This window comes from Syngnathoides biaculeatus, chromosome 11 (genome assembly GCF_019802595.1).
Source record: "Syngnathoides biaculeatus isolate LvHL_M chromosome 11, ASM1980259v1, whole genome shotgun sequence".
NCBI lineage: Eukaryota > Metazoa > Chordata > Actinopteri > Syngnathiformes > Syngnathidae > Syngnathoides > Syngnathoides biaculeatus.
In genome coordinates, this window is record NC_084650.1 from 3,912,560 (window position 1) to 3,934,493 (window position 21,934).

General features: G+C 45.8%; 1 protein-coding gene across 1 annotated transcript; it reads left to right on the forward strand.

Annotated features, from left to right (window-relative positions):
• Nucleotides 1-92: 92 nt before the first annotated feature.
• LOC133508696 (cyclic nucleotide-gated cation channel-like) lies at nt 93-21,117 on the forward strand. Its single transcript, XM_061835007.1, has 10 exons — nt 93-181; nt 5,346-5,456; nt 5,549-5,740; nt 5,810-5,917; nt 6,067-6,173; nt 7,756-8,243; nt 8,374-8,652; nt 8,740-8,838; nt 11,458-11,835; nt 20,932-21,117. The coding sequence occupies exons 1-10, from the start codon at nt 93-95 to the stop codon at nt 21,115-21,117; spliced, it is 2,037 nt and encodes a 678-aa protein (XP_061690991.1).
• The last annotated feature ends 817 nt before the right edge of the window (nt 21,118-21,934 follow it).

A 21,934-nucleotide genomic window follows, 5' to 3' on the forward strand; every position in this document is an offset into this window, starting at 1 on the left:
CATTATGACATTATGTTTTACACTTATAAATGTGAAGACAAACAAATGTTAATAAATCCTCCCAAGTGTAACTGTACGCATTTGTATGCAGTATGCCACATCCGGTGCACGATTCACATAGGTTATCAGTAAAAACGTGGGCAGAGGAGGAGAGCGACCATGCTGACAGCCCACTTAGCAGGTAAACATACTCTACACTCCTGATTAATTTTGGCTTACCATATGTTTTATTGAGGAACATCTTTACATGATGAAAAATAATATATAATTCAAAGTTGCAAAACAGGAGGATGTCTCCATGTCATCTTTTAAGGTGATTGGTGGTTTATAATGTGGTGTTTATAGATTGTTGGACAAGTGTAAAAACAAAAAAAGAAAACACAGACACACTACATCAACATATTGAAAGTATTCAATTTATCAAATCATGGAAATTGTTTTTGATGTCATGATGAGATATTACTCTTTAATCCTACAATTAATGCTAATGCAAATCACTTTTTGTTGCCTCTTCCATGCTTATTAGGTCTAAGCCTTTGCAAACAAAAAAATCCCCATTGAAATTGCTCCATTTGTTTGATGACTGGTTCACACATCTGCCTCACAGTTCTGTACTTTATTTGTATAGCAATTTTTGTGCATACAATGCAATACAAAGTGTTTTAAAATCACCCATGTCCACAAAGACACAGACAGATAAAAGAGAACTCATACTGACCCAAGAAATACATGCTCACACGTAATTGTTCATCTGTTTGTGTTTGCAAAAAAACCCCGAAATGGGAGTCAATAGCACCGCCTTTAAATTTTAGAAAAATTTATCTTCCAGGCGGCATGAAGGAGCAGGTGTAAAGCTTTGGCCTCACAGTTCTGAGGTCAATCCCGGCCCTACCTGTGTGGCGTTTGCCTGTTCTCCCCATGCCTGCGTGGGTTTTCTCTGTGCACTCCAGTTTCCTCCCACATTCCAAAAACATGCATTAATTGCAGACTCGAAATTGCCCAAGGTGTGATTGTGAGTGCAACTGTTGTCTGTCTCCATGTGCCCTGCGATTGGCTAGCAACTAGTTCAAGCTGTACCCTCCCTATTGTCCGTTGACAGCTGGGATAGGCTCCACAACTCCCTACAACTCTTGTGAGGATAAACTGCTAAGCAAATGGATGTGTGGATTAACCTTCCTAATAGAGGATCACAAAAGCCAGCTCTTCACTGTGCAATGCAACTGAAAGCCACTGAGAAACTCACTAGCAGACTGTCTGCACCTAGTTTGGGTGCGATTCAACATTTGGAATCTAGCATGGACTGACATCAAAGAACATGTTTACACTTGATCAAAATGGCAGGTTATTCTATATATCACATCATCTTTCACAAGAAAATTGCGTTTTTGAGTACCAAACGAGATCCAATAGTTTTTCAAAGAGATGTTACTTGGTCAAATTGTTTTGTTTAGCAAAAATTTTAGTAATAAGCACACCTACGATAAAACCACAACTTGAGTGAAGTGAATAAAAGGGACAGCTAGCCAGCAACAGTCGCCAATGCACTACTTTTTGTCATTTATTGAATGTTACAAACAATCAAACACACAAATACAAAATGTGAATTCTAGCAAAGATCCCGAGTGAGGCAAATCCCACACCCAGAATGTTTTCACACATACTGTCGTTGTTGTTCTTGTTCTGTCACTGGTCTTTTCCCAATGTAAAGTAATTTTAATATCCCAAACTAGTTTATTTCTCTACATTCTCTTTTATTAGTTTTTATCATATTTATGTACAATGCAGAGCTATTTTCCTCATTACAAAAAAAAAAGGACGCTGGAGCGGTTCACAGCTTATGTCTCTCGGCTAGCTTGGGAACACCTCAGGATCCCTCCCGAAGAGCTGGAAGAAGTGCCTGGGGAAATGGAAGTCTGGCTATCCCTGCTGAAGCGACTTCACCCGCAACCTGACGCAGAAAATGGAAAATGTAGAAAATGGATGGATGGATGTTTTAATGGATGGATAGACCCAAAAAGGGGGGGGGGGGGCTAGAATAGATGCGAGAGCGATATGTTTATGGGTAGATATGCCACTTTAATATTCATTCATTCATAGTGTCCCGGGTGTAATGAAGCTATCTTTGGGCACGAGGTGAGAACATGAACTGGTCACAAGCCAATTGCAGAATACATAGAAACAAACAACCATGCACACTCAGATTCACACCTATGGACAATTAGGAGTTTTCAATTAACCTCCTATGCATGGTTCAGAGATATCTGAGGAAACCGGAGTACCTGGAGAAACCCCATGCAGCCATTGGGAGAACATGCAAACTCCACACAGGTGAGGCCAGATTTGAACCCAGGTCCTTACAACTCTGAGGCAGATGTGTGAACCAATCACCCACCATGTTTTTACGATTTTCAATTTACTGTTTTATAAAAAGTCAGAAATTCATATTTAATACATTCGAGGTTACCATGTTGGTGGGGCCTTCGACAACAGTTTTGGTGTCTCACACAGCCGCTGAGAAATACTGCAAATGCAACTGATTACACTTGCTGTAGACAGGATTAGTGCAGACATGTCCCACTCCTAGCATGGGCAACAGAAGGAATTCTGTCAGCATGATACTGGCACCCACAATGGTATCAGCCAAACATGAACTTGTAATCCCATGACCAGCATCTACTTATTTGTATGAACTACACAGTACTCAGTGTTGGGGATATGACAGTCAGCAACTCAGGTACGAGTTTCACAGGAGCCACATGGCTACTTATTGTATCCCCTTGTGCATTTTGAGTATGTGTAACTGTCACTGCTAATATTAGAAGCTCAAATTGATGTCGAGTGAGAATAAGCAGTTACGAGGATGGGTGAATGATAAAGACGCATGCCTGAAGAACTCATCGTTGTCAGCACAAATCTGACTGAAAAAAGTTCAAGTGAGTGGCAAACGACAAAAACAAAAAGACTTCTTATTCCTATCCAGGTCATTCCTGCCACTAAGGCAGCCAGCTGTCCTCACCACTGCCTGCCAACCCACCTTGGACCACCACCATCACTTTTCCTAAATAAATTGCTCATCATAACCTATCTGCCTCCAATTGCTCTTGGGTCCAACTCCTCTCCATACGTGACAAAAAGTGTCTATAATGTTACAGTGGCTTAAAACCTTTTTAAAAATACTACTAATAGTTTCGTTATGTACAGTGTAGTTGTATTTCACTTGCATTCAATTATTTGTTCTTATTTACTATTTACTTATTTACTTATTATACATGTATGTGCAATACACATATCCACAAGACTACAGTATTTTAATATTGGTCATGATGGTAGAACATGGACAGCTTCTTTTAGGTAGTACAGTACTTGTAAATGGTTTGAGAATCACTGGTCTAGCTCACCTCAAAATCTGCGCAGACCAACTTGCTCCTGTCTTCACAAAGACCTTCAACAGGTCTCTACAACTGTGTGTAGTACCAACCTGCTTCAAACGTTCCAGCATTATACCGGTCCCCAAAAAAGCAGCAGTCTCAGGTCTTAATGACTACAGGCCTGTTGCAGTGATATTTGTGGTCATGAAGTCCATTGAACGCCTTGTGCTGAACCACCTCAAGAGTGTCACAGGTCCCCAGTACCCACTGCGGTTTGCCTATCAAGCTAACAGGTCTGCGGATGATGCAGTCAACATGGGTCTGCACTTCATCCTTGAAGATCTTGACAGTGATGGTACCTATAGGAGGATCCTCTTTGTGGACTTAAGCTCTGCGTTTAACACCATCATTCCTGAACGCCTCTCCTCCAAACTTCTCCAGCTTAGCGTCTTTCTGCCATCTCCCAGTGGATCTACAACTTCCTGACAGGCAGGACACAGCAGATGAGGCTGGGGGATACCACCTCATCCACATGCACTCTCAGCACCGGGGCACCCCAAGGTTGTGTCCTCTCCCCTCTACTCTTCTTGCTCTACACAAACGACTGCACCTCATGGCATCTGACTGTCAAACTCCTGAAGTTCGCAGATGACACCACAGTCATCAGTCTCATCAAAGACGGCGACGAGTCTGCATAACGGCAGGATGTGGTGAGACTGGAGCTTTGGTGTGGTCAACACAACCTGGCGTTGAACACTCTAGAGACTGTAGAGATGATTGTGGAGTTCAGGAGCCATCCTTGACCACAGCTGCCCGTGATGCTGTCCAACTATCTTGTGTCAACCGTTGAGACCTGCAGGTTCTTGGGAATTACAGTCTCGCAAGACCTAAAGAGGGAGACGAACATCAACTCCGTCCTCAAAAAAGCCCAGCAAAGGATTTACGTCTTGCAGCTTCTGAGGAAGCACGGCCTGTCACAAGAGCTGATGAAACAGTTCTACACAGCAGTTATCCAATCAGTACTGTGTACCTCCATCAGAGTCTGGTTTGGGCCCGCCACAAAAACAGACAAACTCAGACTGCAACAGACAATCAAAACTGCTGAATGGATTGTCAGCACCACTCTACCCTCTATTGAGGACGTGCACGGAACGCAAACTAGGTCCAGAGCAGGCAGGATCCTTTCGAATCCTCCACAACCTGGCCACCAGGTTTTCCAGCTCCTTCTGTCGAGAAAGCGCTACAGATCAATGCAAGTCAAAACCAGCAGGCATTCGAATATTCCCCCCCCCCCCCCGGCAATTAAGTATTAAATTATTGATCAGCGAACCTACTATTTTCTGCCCTGTGCCATTGTCAGGACACTCACTCACATCCTGCTTGTCCAATCTGTATTAGTGTTTGTCATATATTTTGTAGACTGTCACACAATTCGTCACTTTAACCTGCTCCCTTTGCACAATTGTCATTGCACTGTTCTATTCTGTACAAGCTTAACATAATGTGGGATGTTGACACACCTATCTCTTACCTGTTCTAAATGAAGATGATTTTACATCTTTGCATCTTGCACGACTCTTATAAGGAATAGTTCCTATAAAAATAAATGGCTCTTGTTCTTTGTTCTTGTTGCTTTGTTGTTCTTTGTTCAGAAATGTTGTACCAGGGCAGCACTGACTGTCGGAGAAAAATTCCTTGTGTGTTTTTACACACCTGGCGAATAAAGCTGATTCAGATTCTGGTTCTTGTTGCATGTCCTACCTCCAGCCCCGATCGTGATCGTAACATAAACCGGACTTGGCATTTGCACGAGACAGAACCACAGCAAGAAGACACTTGGTTTTTAATTATAACACAAGTGTGTAGTATGTCCCAAGTAAAACTTTCATAGGAGCCTCTTTCTGTCAGAAATGTAACACAATAATGCCACAGCCTCAACACTACTCACAGCTTTAATACGACATTTGTAATTTCTAGAGGGCAGTCGATGTGTGATGAGACGTCCTCAGAATTACAGCGAATGGCCGCCATTGACCGGAGAGATGTCAACTCATCAAATTCCTTCCGTGGCCGAGGGGCTCTATCCAGGTACAGGCGATTGATGTTCAAAAGCATTGACGTGAATATTTTGGGTGTCTTAAAGTCATTGTGTGTTTTTGCTTCTTGTTTTGGGATTTTAGGATTGTGAATATGGTGATGACTTTGAGGGAATGGGCCCAGAAGAGTGTGACCGAGGAGGCAGAGCGGCCTGATTCCTTTTTGGAGCGTTTCCGGGGCCCCGCCCACTTGGACATACATGCCCCGCCCAGTGGTTTTAGTCACAGCCACAATGGCTCTGATATTGATAGTGAAATGAGACGCACAAAAAGAAGGTGTGAAAACAAGTGCAATAAAACAGTATTGAGGGTAGAATAAACTCATTGAGTTGTTCTGTATTTCAGGAGGAACTGTAACAATGTCATATTGTCGCCGTCAGATGATGTGTATTACCACTGGCTGATGGTGATTGGTCCTGCTGTTTTTTATAACTGGACCCTATTAGTTGTCAGGTTGGAAACGGTTTTAGTTTGTTTGTATCAAGTTTTGTAAATTGTTCTTTATGACAGGAATAAATTACATCAATTATGCATCTGTATTTGATTCGGTATGGTATTCTCAGTTGCCTGTACAAAATTTGCGGATGTATTTCTTTTTATAGGGCGTGTTTTGATGAGCTGCAGATGAGGAATGTTTTGGTGTGGCTGGTCATGGACTACATTTGTGATGGGGTCTACATTTTGGATATAGCCGTTCGTCTTCATACAGGTACGCAACATTTGAAAAGGTGAAAACTAGAAAAAGATAGTTTGAAAAGGGAGCAAATACTTTTTCATGGCACTGTAGCTTTCATTTCCTTGACCAATAAGAGTGGAACCAGAAGATTGCAGTCAGTATAATGTATGGAGGAACTATTCACACTCATACGCAATTATTTTTCACCAACATGTCAGCGAAATGGAGCGGCACTATGGAAAAACTCGTTAGAGTGTTGGCCTCACAGTTCTGAGGACCGAGGTTCAAATCCTGTGCCCGCCTGTATGGAGTTTGCATGTTCTCCCCGCACCTGTGTCGGTTTTATCTGGGCATTCCGATTTTCCTCCCACATCCCAAAAACATGCACTAACAATTTGGAGACTCTAAAATGCTAGTAGGTGTGATTGTGATCTCCATGTGCCCTGCGATTGGGCGGCAACCAGTTCAGGGTGTACCCTGCTTCCTGCCCATTAACAGCTGGGATAGATAGGCTCCACCTCTCCCGTGACCCTTGTGGGGATAAGCGGCTAGGAAAATGAACATGATGAATGTCAGTGAAATGCATCAAATGCATTGCATCCTCCTGGCTGCAATGAGAGCAGGACAGGTTCGCTCCTCTGGGTATAGACTGCAAGTGAATCATGCTTGTGCAAAGCAGGCAGACAGTAAAAATATCAATTGTGTTCTTACCTCTGAAGGCGGAGCTTCACCGCCAAGCCACCAAATTACACTCGACACTTACGGATCAATGCATGTGGCGCATGCAGCACATACAGTGACAAACGAGATTTGCTTTTAACTTCACACTTGAGGGTGCGCAGGGACTCTATGGACCAAGTGTGCCCAATGCTTCAATCGCAATCAAACAGTCAATCTCTGAGGTAGTTATGGTTGCTCGCGACCGCGTGCCCAAATAAATTATAAAGACATTAGCCTATGATCGATCTTGTCGGTTGATTCAGGTGTGCCGAATACCTCAATGATGCAGGTAGATTGGTTGACATTCGGCTTGACCAATCCTAGCCTTTTCTAACATGTCACTTCACATAAAGGCGTGTCCTTGCAAGCTGGTTTCCTATTTACCGTCCGCCTTTTGTTTTCCCCCCTAGTAGATCGTGAGAGTCTGGCTGATTGATGGCTTGAAAAGTAGATCTTGGGGCAAAAAAGTCTGGACACCCCTGCTTTTTGGCCAATGTAATTACAAAGCCAATTTTCCATCATATGTGCCCTTCAACAATGTGCTTTTACATTTTCACTATTAACAATAGTGAATATAGTACAACAATGTAGTACTCTATTCTTGTAGGATAATGAACAATGTTAAAATGTTGTTTAAAATTTAGCTGTGCAATGACTGTTGGTTTATGGAATGGTATTCAGTTTATTACTGCTGTTTTCCTATGTAATCCTATGAATAAATGTTTTCCCAAAGACTCTCAAAGGATCAACAACTGTCACGTTATCAGCATCTTCAGGCATCCATCCATCCATCCATCCATCCATTTCTAAGCCGCTTACCCTCATAATTTTCTGAAAATGTTTTTTGACTTTTTTAATATACAGTATAGGAATCAATTTTTCTGTATTTCCAAAGGTTTCTTGGAGCAAGGACTGATGGTAAAAGATAGCCGGCGTTTGAGGGAAACTTATATACGAACCTTGCAGTGTAAACTGGACATCTGCTCCATCCTACCAACCGATCTGTTATATTTGACTTATGGAGTCAGTCACACTCCCCTTCTTCGATTTAATCGTCTGCTGCGCCTGCCACGGCTGTTTGAGTTCTTTGAACGTACAGAAACAAGAACAGGTTACCCAAATACTTTCCGGATCTGTAAACTCATCGTGTACATCCTGGTGATCATCCACTGGAATGCCTGCGGTTATTACAGTTTCTCCAAAGTTCTCGGACTGGGCTCAGACAACTGGGTTTATCCTAATTCTTCTGATCCAGAGTTTGCCTCCCTGACCAGAAGTTATATATACTGCCTGTACTGGTCCACTTTGACGCTGACTACTATTGGAGAGACTCCACCTCCCGTGAGAGATGAGGAGTACCTTTTCCTCATATTTGATTTTCTGGTAGGTTATGATTTGTTAAGTAAATTTTCATATTATTATGACAGCAATTTATGTCCCATCTTTGATTAAACTTTGTGCTTCTAGTCCATTAAAATTTGCTAATTAAAATCTGCCTTTTTTCCTGTTTCAGGTAGGCGTTCTAATTTTTGCCTCCATTGTGGGGAATGTTGGAGCCATGATTTCAAATATGAATGCTACAAGAGCAGGCTTTCAGGCACGTGTAGATTCTCTGAAGCATTACATGCACTTCAGGCATGTCAACAAGGTGCTGGAACAGCGTGTCATTCGGTGGTTTGACTACCTCTGGACCAACAAGAAGACTATTGATGAACAGGAAGTGCTCAAGAGCTTACCCAGTAAACTGAGAGCAGAGATCGCAATCAATGTTCATTTGGACACACTGAAGAAGGTAAAGATCGCAATGTAGAGTGGATTGTTGCTGTCCACCTCTTCTTATGACATGGAAATATTTGTGCTTGTATATGTGCCTTTGTAGGTGCGTATTTTCCAGGATTGTGAGGCAGGCCTCTTGGTAGAGTTGGTGCTCAAACTTCAACCACAGGTTTTCAGTCCAGGGGACTACATCTGTAGAAAGGTCAGTCTGAAGTACTCTTGGAATGAATTCACACTGTAATGTCAAGTAACATGACTCAAATTGTTTCTGCTTTCAAGTTGTAGCCACGTGAATTAAAAAAAGTGCATGGTGCTGGATATGTTCAGACTGGAATCTGGCTTCTCCAAATGTTGATTAAATAACTTCATTAGATGCTTTAGAACTGATAAATATATGGGGACTGGTCAGTTCAAGCGTAAAATCTTTGAAATTGGCACAAATGTGTCTTAAGACATACTGTACATGCAGGACCATGTTAATTCCTGGAAACACTTAGCGCCTCGTTTGTGCGCATACCCAACGTGACATCCTATTTTGTGCACGTGTGATGTCACCAATTAATTCCGTCCACATTGGAAGTTGCATTTCTTTTTGTAATGTAAACGACTACTTAAAAAGATCGGATTTTTACGAAAAGTCTGACTTGGGCATTATGCATTTCAGTGTGAACTTAGCCATAGGGTTCTAATTTTTAAGGTGCTGAATCAGCTCTAGGGCACAAAAATTGGCATATTTTTGTGTAACCACAAGGCTTACTACATGTGTTTGCCTTTTTGGCACACTGTTTTTTTCGCTAAAATGGGCGTTTTGGTACAGTGACTTCGTGCCCTTTGAGATGCGCTCAGCAAAATGACAATTTGGTAGCAAAAATGGGTCTAAACTTATGACTGCTGAGACCATTTCTAAATCAAGCACCCGGTGCAACAGGATTTGGGTGAATTTGTTCAGGGCATAGCAGATGGATTCAGAGCACCGCAGATACAATATGTGCCAGATGTATTCCATTCATAAATAGTGGATGTGAAAAACAGGGTTCACACAGACAAATTATCGTGATTATTTATTGTATTTAAAGGAGACTTTCAAGCCACTCAAGGTCACCATACAAAAGTAATTAAAAGAAATAAAAATAAAACATCAGCATCCGTGTATGTTTTAAATTAATCTATAAGATGTCTCAACTTTACATCATTCATCCACCCATGGAGGTCTTCGTGTTGTGACGTATGAATATACTTTGAGAGATTCAACCTCCCAGACTCAAGGCAATCAATTTCTTATTCCACAATGTCAAATGCTGTCAGTGCACTACTACAGAATCAGGTTTAAACGGCAAGTATGTAACAACACACAAGGAATTTGTTTCCGCCAGTCGGTGCTGCCCTGGTAAGACATTCAGAACAAAGAACAAACAAACAAGAACAAGAGACATTCAGTTCACAGGAACGATTCCTCATAAGAGTCACAGATCTGCAAGATGCAGTCTTCTTCATTTAGAGTGGTTAAAAGTGCATCAACACCCCACATTATGTTAAGCCCTTACCTGTTTGCGGTTACCATTATAGACCTGCACAATGACAGTTATGCAAAAAGAGTAGTTTAAAGTGACAAATCTATGATAGTCTACAGCAGGGGTGCTCAATGCGTCATCGATCACAAGGCAGTTTTGGTCAATCGCATGATGGCAAAAAGTACATCTTGGGGTAAATAAATCTGGGCACCCCTGGTCTACAGTATATATTACTAATAGTGATTGGACCAGCAGGATATGAGCGTGTGTTCCAACAATGGCACAAGGCAGAAAATAGTAGGTTTGCTGATCAATAATTTAATGACTTAATTGCCAAAGGTTAAAAACAATTTGAATTCCTGCTAGTGCTGTTTTGCATTGATCGGTAGAATCTGGTGGCCGGGATGTGGAGGGTCCGAAATGATCCTGCCCGCCCTGGTCCAAGTTCAAGTAGCGTGCAAGTATTCAAGGGTGCGTAGAGTGTTGATTGTCCATTGCAGTCTGACTTTGTCCTTTTTTCTGGCCGCCCCACACCAGACTATGATGGAAGTACACAGTACTGATTGGATGACTGCTGTGTAGAACTGTCTCAGCAGCTCTTGTGATAGGCCATGCTTCCTCAGTAGCCATAATAAGTACATCTTTTGCTGGGCTTTTTGAGGATGGGAGACTGTAATTCCCAAGAACTTGAAGGTCTCAATGGTTGACACAAGACAGTTGTATAGCATTAGGGGCAACTGTGGAGAAGGATGCTTCCTGAAGTTCACAATCATTTCTATAGTCTTTAGAGTGTTCAACACTTGTGTGCCACAGGGAATAAGTGGGCAGGTTTGACGTTGGCTGTGATCTCGCCCACAGCCACGCAGGGCTCCTTCTTTTAGATGCACTAGAGTGTGCTGGTCCATGACTTTACCAAGTCTGTATCCAACCCGCCTTCATACAGATTTATGCCACGTGCTGGATTTAGGCCAGTCACACACAAAAAAAAAGCCCTTAATTTTAAATAACCCGACACCTCTGGCTTTATTGTCAGGTAGGTGCAGTTTATAGGTTAATTCAATGATTATAAACCAGCCACATAGCTTTTCACTCGTTATAAAGTATTCATGAGACTCAAATCGTATTCCGACTGCCCCAGGGGCCAATGAAAAATTGGTGGGCTACATGCCAGTCAGAGCCACGAAAGTGTTTGTTTGACTGACAAACCATAGACTAGCTGGTACAAGAACACATGATGGATATTACACTACAGTTTACACTACAGATGAGGATTTTTAATAACATTTCATTGTTCATCTCCTTTTTTCAAGGGAGATGTGGGTAAGGAGATGTATATAATTAAAGATGGGCGCCTTGCTGTGGTGGGGGAGGATGGAGCCACCCAGTTAGCTGTCCTCACAGCGGGCAGCTGCTTTGGAGAAATCAGCATCCTGAATATCAGCGGCAGCAAGATGGGGAACCGACGTACAGCTAATATCCGCAGTCTGGGATACTCTGATCTCTTTTGCCTTTCCAAACAAGACCTGATGGATGCCTTGCACGAGTTCCCTCATGCCAGGACCCAACTGGAACAGAGGGGTCGGGATATCCTGCAGAAGGAGGGCCTCCTGGAAGAAGTCAGTGTGTCTGCCAGGGAGCAGCTGGAGGAGAAAGTGGAGCGGTTGGAAACTGGTGTGGATCGACTGCAGGTCAGTTACCGTCCATCCAGCCAAATTAACTTTTTTCTGGTACCTTGACTTCAGAGGGTCCCAATTTCAGAGTTATTTGATTTAAGAGTTATCTTAGGTTTGATTTTTTTTTTATTATTATTATTATTTGCTGCTTTGTCTTGTGAACAAAATGTCTTTGTCAGGGTCTGCCCTAGGCTATTTAGAGACCTAGGCGAGATTTTATCTGGTGGCCCCCTCCATCAACTATTTACATAAGCTGAGAAAAAATGTTGAATACCAATAATTTGGAACATTGGCTCTAATTTATAAACTAATCATGTCACACAATTTTTAAAATGGAAAATTTTCATTTTACTACAGTATTATCATTCTTGCCAAAAAAAATCATGCAGGGCTTCGCTGCAACTGCCATGGAGAAAGCAAGAGACACACAGTAAATGGGAAGCCAGCTTACTAGAATGCATCTTGTGTGAGCGTGATCAACATATTGGTCACACCTGAATCAAGCGACAAGATGGACGATGGGCTGCCGAATGTTTTTTTTTTTTTTTTTTTTTTTTTTTTTTTTTAGCACGTCGTCACACAATCGACCAAAACTGCCTCGGTGATTGAGTGGTCAGCCCTGCTCTACATTGTCCATAGGTGTGATTGTGAGTGCAAATGATTGTTTCGATGTGCCCTGCAATTGGCTGGCAAGCGCTTCAGGGTGTACCCTGCTTCCTGCCCGAAGTTAGCTGGGATAGGCTCTAGCATTACCATGACCTTTGTGAGGATAAGCGGATTGGATGGATGGATGGATGGATTGTAGTGGTACACTCACCTGACTTTGGTGTAGGCAGCATGGGTTCAGTTTCCATTCAGTCACAGTGTTTACCCTGTGACTGACTGGCAACCAGCTCAGGATGCAGTCCACCTTTCCCCAGAAATTAGCTGAGATAGGCTGAAGCATCGTGTGACCCAGACCAGGATGAACGGTGTTGAAAATGAGATGATTTTTGACATAGTTTGAATTGGCCTCAGAACTAAGAGAGAAACATAGACTACAAATTTATATTTACAACATCATCTTTTTATGTATTTTTTCTGAATTTTTTCCACAACAAATGAAGCTATCACTGTTGCTTTAATAGTTTGGTTTAGCATCAAATACATAACCAACATTTTCAGTCTTTGTTCTTATTGCCCGCTCCAGGATCCATCACCTATTCGTGGTGGAAGGGTTTGTGCGTCCCAGTGATACCAGGAGTTAAATTGTCTGGTGCTTCGTGTCCCTGGTATTGGTCGCCTTCAGCAAAAAGGTTCTAGGTGAGGGCCCAGACAAAGCACCTCCTGCTCAACCAGGCGTCTGCCCTGGACTTGCAGTGAGCGGGGGATAGCCTCTGAGTCAGCTGGGTCCATTTTATGGCCAGATGATTCCGTCACGAACGGGGCTCGAGGGCGGACCCAAATGCATGACTCCAGAGACAAGTAGGCAGTACAGAGGTAACCTTTATCCGGTCCAAGGTCAGGGATCAGGCAGACAGTCCAAACAAGCAGAGATAATAGTAACAACAGGCTTACGAGGGTGGTCAGGGGACAGGTGTGGGTCGGTACATGGAGGGTAAACAGGAGTGTGGGAACGAGGCATCACAGGCAACGATCTGGTGAAGGAGTAGTCGTCCCCTGGGTCCTATATGTACTGAGTGTCATTTATGTTCATGAGGCGAAGGTGTGCATCCACTGATCGGCTGGCCACGCCCAGCCCGGGCTGGAAGCCAGGAACATGACAGTACCCCCCCTCAACGGCCGGCTCCGGACGACCCAGGAGCATCAGGATGGGCCGCGTGAAAGTCCCTGATGAGGGAGGGGTCCACGATGAAACAGGAGGGGATCCATGAGCGCTCCTCCGGTCCATATCCTTCCCAGTCCACTAGGTACTAGACCCCGCTTCCTCTGGGGTGGGAGGACAGCAGCCGGCGCACAGTATACATCGGGCCGCCGTCCACCATGCGGGGGGGGGGGGGGGGGCTTGGCTGGAGGAACCAGTGGAGAAGGACGAGTCGGGCGCAGTCTGCTGATGTGGAACGTCAGGTGAACCCTCATTGACCTGGGTAATTTGAGTGATACGGTAACCGGGTTAATAATCTTACTGATCAGGAAAGGGCCAACGAACCTTTGCGAGATTCCATCCGCCGTGGCAGATCCTTGGTGGAGAGCCACACTCGCTGTCCCACCTTGAGCTCTGGTGCAACTCTCCGCTGCGGACTTGTAGACGCTGCCCATGCGTCCAAGCTGTCTCCCAGGTTTGTTTGCATCGTCGTACCACCGCCAGGGCTGATGGCACCGTGGAGTCCGTGGCCAATGAAGAGAACAGAGAGGGAGGATAGCCGTGCACGACGTGGAATGGAGCCATACCTGTCGAAGCGGAAGGCAAAGAATTAAGGCATAACCCATTTAAGGTGCTGGCTGCACATGTTCTGATCCCTGGGCGCCAAGCAGCGAAGTCCGGTCTCCAGGTCCTGATTGAACCTCTCTTTCCGGCCATTGGACTCCAGGTGATGGCCCGATGTCAGACTTGCCGAGGCGCCGATTAGTGTGCAGAATTCCTTCCAGAAGCGGGCAACGAATCCCGGGGAAACTAACTTACTAACAGCTGGGCTGTCTGCTTGACCGAAGGGATCTTCGGGACCGGCACGAAGTGGACCATCTTCGAGAACCGGTCCACTATAGACAGCACCACTGTCTTCCCCTGGGAGGGCGGTAAATTGGTGATAAAGTCCAGGGCGATGTGCGACCACGGGCGGGAAGGAACTGACAGAGGCCGTAACTCCCCAACAGGCGAGACGTCTTACTGGCCGCACACACTGGGCAGGCGTTGACGAGTTCTCCCACATCCTTGCTCAGGTTGAGCCACCAGAATCGTTGTTCGATAACCGAACGAGTCTTTGCCATGTGCGTGTGGCAGACCGTCCTGTTTGTGTGGGCCCAGTTGATGACGTCTCCCCGGAGCGATGGTGCGACGAAGAGGCGATCTGATGGACAACCAGCGGGAGGTGGAGTTTCCCTCAGGGCCTCCTTCACCCGTGTCTCGACCGCCCTGGTGAAGCCGGACACGAAGAACACCCCTGGTAGAATAGAGGCTGGTTCCGCGTGCTCCCCCTCGTAGATCCATGAGAGGGCGTCCGGCTTGCCATTCTTAGAGCCTGGGCAGAAAGACAAGGTAAAACGGAAGCGGGTGAAGAATAAGGCCCACCTGGCTTGACGAGCGTTCAGCCGCTTTGAGGTCCTCAGGTCGTCGAGGTTCTTGTGGTCGGTGAGGACCATGAACGGGACTTGCGAACCCTCCAGCCAGTGCCGCCACTCTTCCATCGCCGTCTTGACTGCCAACAGCTTGCGGTCCCCAATGTCGTAGTTAAGTTCAGCTGGGACAGCTTCTTTGATAAGAATGCGCACGGATGGATCCTTCCATCCTTGGGACTCCTTTGTGACAGGATGGCTCTGATCCCTGAGTCCAATGCGTCGCCCTCAACCACGAATTGGTGCTCCGGATCTGGCACAATGAGGACAGGCGCAGCAATGAAAGTGGCCTTGAGTCTGTCAAAAGCCTCCTGGCAGGTCCAGGTCCACTCAAAGGTATTGTGCGGGGACGTAAGAGCGTGCAGAGGAGCCGCAACGGAACTAAATTTTCGTTAAAAGTTTGCGAAGCCGATGAACCTCTGCACGTACTTCCTACTGGCGGGAGTGGGCCACAGTAGCACTGCGTCAACCTTCCCAGGATCCATACGGCTCTCCCCCTCCGCCAGGATGAAGCCCAGGAAGGACACGGATGCTCGGTGGAATTCACATTTCTCCATCTTAACAAATAGTTGATGCTGTAACAGACGCTGGAGCACCGCTCTGACCTGTCGGATGTGGGAGGTCAGGTCCAACGAGAAAATCAGAATGTCACCCAAATGCACAAAAACATTCTTGTTCAGAAACTCCCGAAGTACATCGTAAATAAAGTTCTGAAAGACGGCTGGGGCATTTGTAAGTCTGAACGGCATCACTAGATGTTCATAGTGTCCTTTGGAAGTGTTGAAAGCCGTCTTCCATCTGTCCCCCTCCCGGATCCGCACCAGGTGGTAGGAACTGCGCAGGTCCAACTTGGTGAAGATCCGGGCTCCCTGAAGAAGATCGAATGCCGTGGCGATCAGAGGCAGAGTATACCTGTTCTTGACTGTGACCTCATTAAGTCCTCGGTAGTCAATGCAGGGTCGTAGCGTAGTATCCTTCTTCTTGATGAAGAAGAACCCTGCACCGCCGGCTGGTGAGGACAACGGACGGATGAGGCCGGCGGCCAGCGACTCTTTCACGTATCTCCTCATGGCCTGGTGCTCCGGTCCTGTTAAGGAAAACAATTTCCCTCTAGGTGGTGAGGTGCCTGGGAGGAGCTCAATGGCACACTCATATGGCCGATGTGGTGGCAGGGATTTCGCTCTCGTCTCTTAAAACACCTCATTCAAGTCGTGATAGCAGGAGGGCACCGCGGTTAGCTCCGAGGCAGTGCTGGATGGTGCTAGCTGTACCAGCGCGACTTGAATCTTCCCGTCTTCCTGGGCAGCGAAACAACGTCTGCGACAGTCCTCTCCCCATGTCTTTATCTGACCCATGGCCCAATCTATGTGCGGGTTATGCTCCTTGAGCCACGGGCTGCCCAAGGTGATGTGGCTGCTACGTGCGTCGAAGACATGAAAGCGAATACGCTCCGAGTGAGCGTCCGGAAAGCCCATACCTAACGTCTGAGTGCGGTGTGTGACCCAAGAAAGAAACTTGCCATTCGCGGCAGAGACGTTACGAAGCCGTTGCGTAGGGAAGGTTGGTGCCCCCAACACCTCGACCACGTGGGGATTTATCAGGTTTGCATCTGACCCGGAGTCAATGAACGCAGTCACAGTACATGAACAGGATTCCGTTCCCAAGGTGAGGTGAAAAAGAGACCTCACTGACTACGCCGCGGTATACCGCACACTCACCGGAGTGGAGATCCTGAGGTTTGGGTGCTTTGGTCGAACCGGGCAGCGGGCGATCAAGTGTCCCAGACGCCCGCAGTAGAGGCAGCGCCCCTCCCGTCAGTGGTGCAGACGCTCCTCCGCTGGCCCGTCGAGACCCTCCACCTGCATGGGTTCAGCCGTGGAGGGCAGCGGTCGGACTGGACACCTCTGTCTCCCCCTCGGTCATTGCGTCTATTTGCCCCTGCATTACCAGTCGCTGGTCAACCTTGAGGGCCAACGCGATGAGCGCGTCTTGCGAAGGAGGGAGATCCACAGCGATGAGGAGACCACGGATTTGCGGAGAGAGTCCCTGGAAAAAGGTGTCATGCATGGCGTCCTCGTTCCATCGACTCTCGGCGGCGTGGATCCGGAACTCGATCGCGTATTCCGAGACACGACGGCGGCCCTGGCGAAGCATCATGAGTGAAGCCGCTGCCTTGCGTTCTGGCGCCGCAAACTGAAACACTTCGGTGAGTGTGCAGATGAATGACGTCCAGGAACGACAAGTCTCTGAGTTATGACTCCATTCTGCCGTGGCCCATGCCTCTGCCCTTCCCGTCATTTGGGAACTGACGAAGGTGATCCTGGAGTGGTCCGTGGGAAAGGCAGACGCCTGCAGTTCAAAATGGAGATCGCACTGGGCGAGGAAAGGCTTGACGTTCCCTCAGTCGTCTGAGAATCGTTCCAGTCGGGAGAGTGGGGTTATACAGGCACGCAGGAGCTACATGGCGGGCGGTGCGGGCAGAACTGATGGTAAGGCGGAGTGGCCACCGCCGGCGTGGCAGCCGCACTAGCCTGGGAGGCTAGCCACGGCTCCAGCCAGGCGCAGATCTCATGGAGCCTCTGATTGGTTACCTGGAGAGCAGCCTCCTGCTCAACCAGGCGTCTGCCCTGGACTTGCAGTGAGCGGCGGATAGCCTCTGAGTCGGCTGGGTCCATGTTATGGCCAGATCATTCTGTCACGAGGGGGCTCAAGGGCGGACCCAAATGCACGACTCCAGAGACAAGAAGGCAGTACAGAGGAAACCTTTATCTGGTCCAAGGTCGGGGATCAGGCAGACAGTCCAAACAAGGAGAGGTAATAGTAACAACAGGCTTACGAGGGTGGTCAGGGGACAGGCGTGGGTCGGTACACGGAAGGTAGACGTCAGGCAAACGGGAGTGCGGGAACAAGGCATCAAAGCCAATGATCTGGCGGAGGACTAGTCATCCCCCGGGTCCTATATGTACTGAGTGTCATTAATGTTCATGAGGCGCGGGTGTGTGTCCACTGATTGGCTGGCCACACCCAGCCCAGGCTGGAAGCCAGGAAGTTGACAAGCACAGCATCATAAACCTGTATGACGAATACAAAAATCGGATTGAGGTTGCCTTTCCCCGGACACGGGTCACCAGGGTACCCCTCTGGAGCCAGGCATGGAGGTGGGGCTCAAAGGTGAGCCTCCATTCATAGGGCCCAACAGCCCCAAACGATAAGATAAGGATAAGAATACTGAGAAGATCTGCTCAATTCCACCAGCACACCTTCACATGCGGAAGTAAAGTCTGGGTTCTATGAGGTGGGCTCTCCATTCACTGGGGTTGATGGACATCAGGGACAATGCCTCTGGATTAGCAAACTGGGGTCATGGTTCCCCTTTTTCAGAAGGGAGACCCTAGCGTGTGTTGCAACTACATGGGCTCACACTCCTCAGCCTCCCTAGTAATGTCCATTCAGGGGTGCTTAAGAGAGGAGGGTCCATCAGGAAGTCCAATCTCAGATTCAGGAGGAGCGATGTGGTTTTTGTCCTGGCCATGGAACAGTGGACCAGCTCTACACCCACAGCAGGGTCCCCGAGTGTGCATGGGATTTCACCGAACAAGTCTACATTTGTTTTATGGACATGGAGAAGAATCGTATCTCTCACGGAGTCCTAGGGGGGCTCTTTCAGGAAATTGGAGTACCGAACCCCCTGATACGGGCTCATTTCCGGTGAGAGTTGATCTCCAACAATACTGTCCTTTGTCGTCCGATTCTGTTCAGAACCTTGATGAACAGAATCTTTCGGTGCAGCTGAGGCGTAGAAAGGTCCGGTTTGGTGGCCTCAGTATTGCATCTCTGCTTTTTTATGATCATGTGGTTCTGTTGACTTGATCTCCAAAACTGCCTCACAATCGACCAGTTGACGCATTGAGCACCCCTGCACTAAAACATTGTTTGAAATCATGCATGGCACGGAAGGTTCTCCTGCTTAAACCAGCATACGTCAAAGCCCGTCTTAAGTTTGCCAATGACCATTTGAATGATACAGAGGAGTCATGGGAGAACGTTTTGTGGTCAAATGAGACCGAAATGGAACTTTTTGGCCATAATTCCACTCACCGTGTTTGGAGGAAGACAAATAATGAGTTCCATCCCAAGAACACCATCCCTTCTGTGAAATATGGGAGTGGTAGCATTATGCTTTGGGGGTGTTTTTCTGCACATGGGACAGGACAACTGCACTGTATTAAGGAGAGGATGACCACGGCCATGTGTAGTGAGATTTTGGGGAACAACCTCTTTCCCTCAGTCAGAGCACTGAAGATGGGTCGTGGCTGGGTCTTTAAACATGACAATGACCCGAAGCACTCAGCCAGGAAAACTAAGGAGTGGCTCCGTAAGAAGCATACCAAGGTTCTAGTGTGGCCGAACCAGTCTCCAGACCTAAAACCAATAAAAAATCTTTGGAGGGAGATGAAACTCCGTGTTTCTCAGTGACAGCCAAGAAACATGTGTGATCTAGAGAAGATCTGTGTGGAGGAGTAGGCCAAAATCCCTCCTGCAGTGTCTGCAAACTTGGTGAACAACTACAGGAAACGTTTGACCTCTGTAATTTCAAACAAAGGCTACTGTACCGAATATTAACATTGGTTTTCTCAGGTGTTCAAATACTTATTTGCAGCTGTATCACACAAATAAAATCATTTTAAAAATCATACATTGTGATTTCTGAATTTTTCTTTTTAGATTATCTCTCTCACCGTGGACATGCACCTACGATGAAAATTTGAGACCCCTCCATGACTTCTAAGTGGGAGAACTTGCAATATAGCAGGGTGTTCAAATACTTATTTTCTACACTGTAAGTTTCCTCCAGAGGGTATCAGGACTCTCCCTTAGAGATAGTGTAGGAAGCTCGGTCATCCGGGAGGGAATTACTGTTGACCCACTGGTACTCTGCATTGAGAGGATCCAGATGAGGTGGCTGGTGCATCTGATTCAGATGCCTACTGGACACCCCCCGAGTGAGGTGTTCTGATTTGTTTTGTGGCCTCCTGGATGAGTCATTTTTCTTCTCATTCTTTCTTAACCACTATTTCAAGTTTTTTTCCACGCAAGGATATTGTCTCTCTGTGGTTTGCCGCAATCCTAAAGCTTTATAAAAGGGTTTTGTAACCCCTTCCAGACTCAAAATGTCAATTACTTTCTTGCTCGACTGTAATTTTGTGTCATTTTGTTGCAGCAAATTTGGATCTTTTGTCTGAATAATTTTGTTGTCAAACATTCTGTTTCAGTGAATTCTTGATTGAAAAGGTCAGGAGGTAATCAGCCATAGGTGTTGTCAGTGAAAATGAACCAAAAACTGTGTCCAGCCAAAAAGAATTCCCAAACTAAAAAGGGTGATAATTACTTTCTCACACAGGGCCAGTTAAGCCTCAATAGCTGTATTTCTTAATAAATGAAATCACCATTTCAAAACAGCATTTTAAATTCACGTGTGTTATATTTGTCTGATATTTACATTAGTTTGATGATCTTACATTAAAGTGGGTAAACTACGGAAAAATATAAGAAATGTGAGAAAGGGCCCCAATACTTTTTTATGGCACTGTATTTCATTTTTATTCACGTTTTTATACAGTACAGCATTTTAGAGGGTGCTGTTTTCTAAACATGTTTCAAAAATTTGTTGGGGTTTTGCACGGGCTTGATTGGATTGATGGCATTAACATTTGTTTAAATAGGGAATGATTTGAGTTGGGAACACGGTCATAGAAAGATCTAAACTCTTAAGTCAAAGTACCATTGTTATTCTATAGAATTTTTGGGGTCCATCATCGATATATGATGTGATTTCAGACAAGTCTGGCACGTCTGCTGAGTGAGTTCAACTCTGCTCAGCTCCGAATGAAGCAGCGAATGACAGCCATCGAGCACAGCATCACCATGGTAACCACAGGCAGTGGTTTTCTGTCCGATACAGACTGCAACGACAGCACTTCCTGCGGCAATAGAATGCGGAGCCAAATAAATATTCATCTCTAATGGGACCTGCAACGTCGAGGTGGCCTAATTAGTTCTCATGTATTTCTTTTCTTTGTTTTTTTTTTTTTTTTTTTTGGGTCAAGAAAATTAAACTGGCAGTCATTTCCAATAATAATCTATTTTGGACAGCCAACAACCAATAGTCCTGGCAATCATCGATCATCAAAATGGATATGCCGCCATGTCTTGTTGTGACGTCAGCGACAGAACTGGACATCAAATTCGCTACATATTCCTTCTGGACAAAAGAATGTACTGCACTATACTACAAAGTGACTGTATTTACTCAGATTTTGTTTGTCGGGCAGAATTCCAGCGCCTTCAAAATAGCAGCATTCCAAAAGGAGGTTAAATCTAAGGCTGTCACTGTCAAATCTTTTTAGAATTATCCAATAAAGGTTTGGTTCAGTAATCGTGTAGTTCCCCCCCGCAAACCCAAAATTGTATTTATATATTTATTTTACTATGAACATTTCATTCTCATTTATGAGGGCTGCAATTCTATCCTTAAACAACATACAGTATGTTGGTATTGTGTATAGTGTAAACCCAGCACAGAATTTGAGAAAGAAAACATCAATTGCTAGCATTTAGCATTCAGTACTACCACTCGCAGGGCGCATCAAGACAAACAGCCACACTCACAATCACACTTAGGGGCAATTTAGAGTCTCCAATTAATGTTGCATGTTTTTGGGATGTGGGGGGGAAACCAGAGTGCCCCGAGAGAGCCCACACAGGCACGAGGGAGAACATGCAAAGTCCACACAGACGGGATCTAACACTGGACCTCAGAACTGTGAGGCCACAACTGTGC